This window comes from Cyprinodon variegatus, unplaced genomic scaffold (assembly GCF_000732505.1).
Source record: "Cyprinodon variegatus isolate N-32 unplaced genomic scaffold, C_variegatus-1.0 Scaffold22, whole genome shotgun sequence".
NCBI classification, from domain to species: Eukaryota; Metazoa; Chordata; class Actinopteri; order Cyprinodontiformes; family Cyprinodontidae; genus Cyprinodon; species Cyprinodon variegatus.
This window is the reverse complement of record NW_015150475.1, coordinates 1,300,928-1,308,108: the sequence shown is the minus strand read 5'-3', so window position 1 is coordinate 1,308,108 and position 7,181 is coordinate 1,300,928. Positions and strand designations below refer to the sequence as shown.

At 40.6% G+C, this 7,181-nt stretch overlaps 1 protein-coding gene across 5 annotated transcripts in view; it reads left to right on the top strand.

Annotated features, from left to right (window-relative positions):
- shf (Src homology 2 domain containing F) overlaps nucleotides 1-6,917 on the top strand; it is a 123,661-nt gene extending 116,744 nt beyond the window's left edge. For 2 of the 5 annotated variants that reach the window (XM_015391595.1, XM_015391610.1), the window contains one exon: nucleotides 3,959-6,917. In XM_015391595.1, coding sequence (XP_015247081.1) covers nucleotides 3,959-4,145 — 187 coding nt within the window. In that variant the 3' untranslated portion in view covers nucleotides 4,146-6,917. The remainder of the gene's footprint in view (nucleotides 1-3,958) is intronic. The other 3 variants (XM_015391619.1, XM_015391603.1, XM_015391628.1) reach the window with 2 other exon arrangements.
- Nucleotides 6,918-7,181: the final 264 nt, after the last annotated feature.

Below are 7,181 nucleotides of genomic sequence, written 5' to 3'. Positions count from 1 at the left end.
AAAAAATGAGCGAATGTCGGCCATATATATATTTGTTTTCTTCTCCCGGCTGGAATCTTGAAAGTCACGTGACTAGGACGTAAAACAATAGAAAGCGTATAAGTAGAAGAAACGTAACAGTACCACAAAAAAATGGCCATTAATGTACCTCCACTACGTTTTGCAGTGTGGACCAACGTAGTGGGGGTACATTTTCCCATGAGACTGGGTTGCTCTAAAAACAGCCCCACATTCATTTTATCAGCAACACTCCTGTGTTTCGCCTCTCTGTTGTGCTGGTTTCTGTATCTGCTGGACTGTAACACGATAAGGAGCCCTGAACACTAACTGGGAAACCAGCTGGGAATCTAAAAATGCTTCTATTGATGTGTTTGCCTTCATAAGAGTAGCTCTGAGTAACTAAACACCCTCCTACCAGCTCAGTGCTTACACTGAAGATTCATCAAACAAATTTACAGATCAGATTTTTTTTCCCAACAAGCTGTGATGGCACTGCTTACAGAGTAATGAAAATTCAAAGTTCATATCTCCCATTCCTCTCAAATTGTGATTAACTTTTTAATGATCCAAAACAGAGCAATAATGAAGCAGTCTCAGTTTTATTGTAACTTAGCAAACATGCATTTCTAACTTATTTTTTTTCTGTAAATGCTTCTCCCTTTAAAATACTTTAACTGGTTCCCATTAGACTTCATGCAAAGAGCTAGAGACTTAAAGCTTGATGTATTCCCTGTAATCTCTGAATTGACAGTGTCTGAATTCTTAAAAGCTGGCTTACCCTCTTTCCTTTAAATCCATGTTTATGTATTCTCTTTTATTCATTCTTAATGGTTGTCCTTTAATTGAACCCTTTAGTTTTTTTCCTGGGTTTGTTTACCTACAAGCAGAGAGAGAGAAGGAACACCACCAGCAGCCTTATACATGCTATTACAGGATATGTTAAAAACAGGCTTACAAACAAGGTGCCTAAAGCTGTATTTGTGCATCTGTTTATCATAGATACCATTCAGGGTATATTGGCTCATGGTTGCAAATGTGTATTTTGTGTGTCTTTTATAAGGAATTAAGAAAAACTCATCAACAAGCTTGGTTATCCCTTTTTTTAGTATTCTTCTTTTTTTTTTTTTTTTTACATTTATATACCGTAACCAAATCAGGGACATTTTCTGATTTGCCGTGCCTCCTTTTTTAAATGGCTCATATATCAGAAAATTATCACTGAGAACTTCCTGTTTTGCATGTTTACAGTCAGTCTTAAAGCATAAAGAAAAAATAATAGTGACTTAAATGTATCAGTTGCTCCAACATATTAGTCTTTTTTTTAAATATGCATAACATCATAATTTCTTTTGTTTGAAAACCACCATGGGTTAAATAAAAACACGATTAGATCTTAGTTTTGCTATCAATAATTACTATACTTCATGTAAAGATTAAAAAGTAGAACATTTTAATTAAGAATTATCCAAGTTTAGATCAGCATTGCATAAGATAACGATATGAAGTAAACCCAGTCATCAGTCCATACAAATATCACTTGCTCTGTCAGCTTCTATCAATCCGTCCATGTATTTCCATAGCTCTCTCCTTTCATTCAGCTGTCTACCCATTGATACAGGCATCATTTATGTCTGTCATCTATGCATCTCCTTTCTTTTTCATTTTTAACCTGTCCTTCAACTATGGATCCAACAGATTGCCTACTATCTGTCCAGCCATCTCCACCCGTCAGTTTATTCATCTATTTATCAATTATTCCATTCAGTATGTATCCAGTATTTTCTGTCAGCTTCGATCTTATTATCTTGTATTTACAAATTAAAAAAATGGCCAAGAATGACAGAAAACTCTTGAAATATGACTCTATGTAAAGGAAGTCTGTTATTAGCATCTCTGGGAGATATTTTGTTATTTCTGCATTTTAAGTCCAAAAAGTTTACCGTTTTATCTGTACTGATTTTTTTTTTTTCCTTCAGGGGTCAGAAGAGGCTTTAATAGTTTAATTTGGCAATTTAAATCCTTTTTTATTTTTAATAATGAAAATATGGCGTGCCAGAGCTGAGAACCTACAACCCACACAATTAGCTCATCTAGGATGGAACATCAATGCAAGTTGTGGCAAGAAGGTTTGCTGTGTCTGTCAACGTAGTGTCCTGAGGCTGGAGGCGTTACCAGGAGACAGGCCAGTACACCAGGAGATATGATGGAGGCTGTAAGAGGGCAAAAACACAGCAGCAGGACTGCTACCTCCACCTTTATGCAAGGAGGAACAGGAGGGGCACTGCCAGCGTCCTGCAAAATGACCTACTGTCGGCCACAACTAGATGCATGTGTCTGCACAAACTGTTAGAACCAGACTCCATGAGGATGGTATGAGGTTGCGTATAGCTCAACACCGTGCAGGACACCTGGCATTTGCCAGAGAACACCAGGATTGGTAAATTCACCACTGGCGCCCTGTGCACTTCAAAGATGATAGTAGGTTAACACTGAGCACATGTGACAGATGTAACAGTCTGGAGACACCATAGAGAGTGATCTGCTGCCTGCAACAACCTTCAGTATGACCAGTTTGGCAGTGGGTCCTCTTTGGAGGGCCACAAAGCCCTCCATGTGCTCACCAGATGTCGAATGACTACCATTAGGTCCCGAAATGAGATCCTGAGACCCCTTATGGGAACATAGGCTGGTGCGATTGGCCCTAGGTTCATCCTAATACAGGACAATGCTGGACCTTGTGTAGCTGGAGTGTGTCAGCAGTTCCTGCAATGCAGTTCCTGATCTGAATCTGATTGAGCATATCTGGGACATCATGTCTCAATCCATCCACCAAGTTGGCGTTGCACCACAGGCTGTTTAGGGGTTGTCGGATGCTTTACTCCAGGTCTGGGAGGAGACCCCTCAGGAGACCATCTGCCACCTCATCAGGAGCATGCACAGGCATTGTAGGGATGTCATACATGCATGTGGAAGTCACACACAATACTGAGCCTCATTTTGGCCTGTTTTATGGAAATTAGAGCAGCCTGTAGCATGTTTTCCACATTAATTTTGTGTGTGACTCCAAATCCAGGCCTCCATTGGTTAATAAATTTGAAGTCCATTGAGAATTTTGGGGGGATTTTGTTGTAAGCACAGCTAGCTTTGTACTAAACAAATTATTCAATAAGGATATTTCATTTATTTTTGAGCAGTGTATATATTTTCAATCCAGAACTTACATTTCAGAGAGTAAAGAAGGCTTAGCAGGTGGGAGCTCTTTGAAGTGGAAATAACATTGCAGATCATCTTAAACATGCTGTTATGTTGCATTAGCAGATGGTTAAAAGAGCTTTTATGTTAATGTATTCCAGAAAGACAGATTCTCTTGGGTGTTTATTGTTTTCAGCATAATAAACATTTGTTCTGTATGTACCTTGCTTATGGCCTACGGTTGGTTTAATTAAAACCAGCTCCCATCCCTACCCTAAAAAAACAAAACAAAAAAACACAGTGTATTTCTATTTTAAAGCAGATTACTGCCAGACTGTAAAATATATTGATCAAAAGCTCCTGACACACAGGGGGCTTTTAATTTGCTGTGCTTTTATTGCTGTAGCCTAGGTGATTTATCCAGAGGGTTAATTAGCCTCACCTTTATGTGCTGCTTGACAACCAAACACCTTAAGCATCATTCCCTTTTAGTCTACACCCCAGGTGGCCTCAACATTATCAAAAGGTAATCCGGCTTTCACAACAGTGCTCCATTTTTAAAGGAACTGCTAATTTAGATATGAATATAGAAGCATCTGCTAGTTCCATTGAGGTTTTTTTTTTACATCCTTCCTTTCTTGGTAATTTCAAGCCATATTTGTATCTGATGTATTTCTAATATTTTTATGTAGATTTTTATTTTCCTGTCAAATAGCGCTAACAGTTTGCCATTATTTTTTTGTCCATCTCTCTTGTCTTTGTCCAGGAGCAGCCAGGGCTTCATGCACATGAAGCTGTCACGGACCAAGGAGAACAAGTACATCCTGGGCCAGAACAGCAGCCCCTTCGACAGCGTGCCTGAGATCATCCACTTCTACTCAAGCCGCAAGCTGCCCATCAAGGGGGCCGAACACATGTCCCTGCTGTACCCCGTTGGCATCAGGACACTATAGTACTATGGGGACCATGACAGGTGTCACTGGACTCCCTGGGCCCTATCCTCATGGCTCATGGTTCCTTTTCTTCTGGACTGAAATCACAGGAACATGAACAACATTCAAAACTGCTAATACTGGCTGACAAATTCCAAACCGGTTTTCGAAGGCCACTTTCATACGATCTCATACAAACAGACTCGATTTCCCTGATGGTTTTATGACTTTGTTGTGTTTATTTATGCGGACGTCCACTTATCACATCGGAGACTGATTGTCTGATGAGCAGCATTTCAGTAACTGTTGAGCTGAGAGCTCATAGCACTTAACACTCAAAGAAAAAGAGAGGTACAACATATCATTAGTCACTTCAGTAGATTAAACTCATTTGGATAGGCACCGTTGTTGCTAGAGTTGCTTGAAGATGAAACGAGAGACAACATTTATGATGCATGTTGCAAAATATTGTCCTCATGAGGCTCGTGCAGCAGCTGAGATATTGAATAAACTGACCGGGTGCGATTCCCCAGCTGCGGGTAAACAACAGGTCTGTGAGCTGAGCACACTGATCTCTCTATGTTGTCATAGTGTATGTTGTCTGCTATCCATCACTGAGTGGGTGTATCACACCAGTGACGGTGTAAGTACCACGGTGGTGTGACAGGCAGGAAAAGCATGATGGATGGGTCAACCAATGTGACACGGTAAAATTGGCCGAGGCTGGAGACCAGAGCCTGTCCAAATGGACCAAATTACCCCCACTACCCCTGCTTGGAATGGCTTTGCATGGGGGGGAGAATGAAATATGCCTGCATTGTCTACCTCAGAAAATCAATTTCATTCCCCCATCTGCAGATCAATAGGTACAATGGGATTGTAGACATCGATCTCGCTCCCTATGACATTCCCAATCACCTTAAAACGGTGTCATTGGTTTTATGAATATTTTTTTTTCTTTATAAAATGATAGAATTTATGAAAACAAATTTATTTTTTGTTTCAAATCAGGAACTGTATGTATAGTCACTGTTATTAATACTATGTGATGTCAGTTACAACTGTTTGCTTAATGCCTTATAATGCATGGGGTCAATTCAGTCCGCTCAGATTAGCTAATTTCCCGATTCCGCCTTTAGCGATTGTTCTGTGACTGTTATTTATTCTGGGTAATTATTAGAGAGGTTTTTCTACCCACAGCCAGTTGGCCCTCCCCGTTCTGCTCTGATGGGATTTTTAGGGACTTTTGCTTTGTTTCTTTTTCTGTTTTGTTGTCTCCTGTTCTGCTAAGCGCTTACTTGACTCTTGAGACAGAAGTTCAACGAGGTTGTCAAGCAGCCCTCCACCCAACCATTCATCTACCCAGCCAACATCAATGCAGAGCTGCCTGTCCTAAACAGATTAACACCTACCTTCAACCCACCATGCTTCACTTTGCATACAAACCTCCAAATGTCTAACACTTTGTTCCTGTATACTCTTTGAATGTGTTCACAGACAGGCTAACACTCCTGTTTTCTGCTTACTGCTTGTGCTAAGACTTCTTTGAATACTAACTCATTTTTTCACTGCTAAATCCAAGAAGAAAAGACTTAAAAGGTGTTTTATTTACTTTCCTCTCTGTATGTTTCACACCTCAGTGCAGCACTGTTTGCTTCTTGGTCCCGTCCTGCAGTTTTCTCCCAAGCCAGTAATCTTTCTTTTGACAAATAAAACAAGTGGATTTGTTTAAAGCGTGAAATCATTAAAGCAGTCTATTGTGACTGCCCAACGCACGCCTCGTAACTTAAAAATCACGGTGCTTTACCAACCAAGAGATCGGAAACTACTTTTAAAGTGGAACTCATTTTGGCTTACGCTATAAATCCCGCTGTCTGCTATGCAATTGTAAAATGCAGTCGTTTAAGTGGGAAACTGGGAGGAGTTTGTGCCTCGGTAAAAAGTTTATGATGGTACAATACGCCCAGCAGGAGTAGAAGATGACGTTTCCTGATGAGAAGTGCAGGAAGTGAGCAGACAGACCGTGCTGTCGGCCGAACAGTGCAATCTGAGGGCGCCTCTTTGTGCTTTAACGAGGAACAGTATGTCGTCATTGTGGACCTGTGTTTTATTGAGAAAAGATATCTGAAGATAGAATGCTAATTTTGAAATAAACTATGTATCATGAGTCCTTTTTTGTCGCGAATGTTCAGGGTTTAGTAGATCTGATAATGCCAGGAGCGGCTCTTTATTTAGTTCCTGCTGCTGATGAGTACTACTCTACTAAAGGAAAGAGCCCATGTATGATGGCAGCACTGCCTGCTGAGAGGCCTTAGCTTTGGGGAGAAAAGGAAATTGGAGACATGTAGGGGAAGAGTACAAGGAGTCAAAGGGAAGGGTGTGAAGAAGGGGAAGAATTTGCTGCAGTCAGCACAGACATTCTCGACATCCTTGTATTTCTATTATGGCGACCTAAAAGAGCCCCTCTCTCCATCAGAAGTGTCTTAAAGGTTGTGTGTGTGTTGAAAAGCTGTTGTGCATGCATACAGCTGTTAACTGAGTATGTGTGAGTGTGTGTGTGTGTGTGTATGCACAACTACATCAGCCATTGACTTGCCCCAGGTCTTCTCTCGTGTTATTGCTTTATCGTGGAAACGTGGCATGTCTGAGTTTTCCTTGTGTACATTTTCGTGCCACGTATGTATGCACTAATGTAACGCATCTCTGTAAAGTCCCCCATGGCCAAATGTATATACTGAATGTATTAAATGGGGACGTAGAGGCATCATGGTGCAGAATGATTAAAGTTGGGATTATGAGTATAATGTGTGCTTTGATGTCATATTATTTCTGACTGCTGCCTCACACACATCCATTAAGAGGAAGCTTTGTTATTTAGGGAGAGAAATGCCTGCCATAACTGGTTACTCTAGTGAAGTCTCTCAACATTTAGGGGAGATAGAGCATTGTTTGAAAATGCAGCGCTATTATCAAACCACCACCACTTTTTATCGATCCTTATGGTTGCCTGGTTGCATGATGCAGTTCTTTGCTGTGTGTTAGGGTTTTAGACCAACA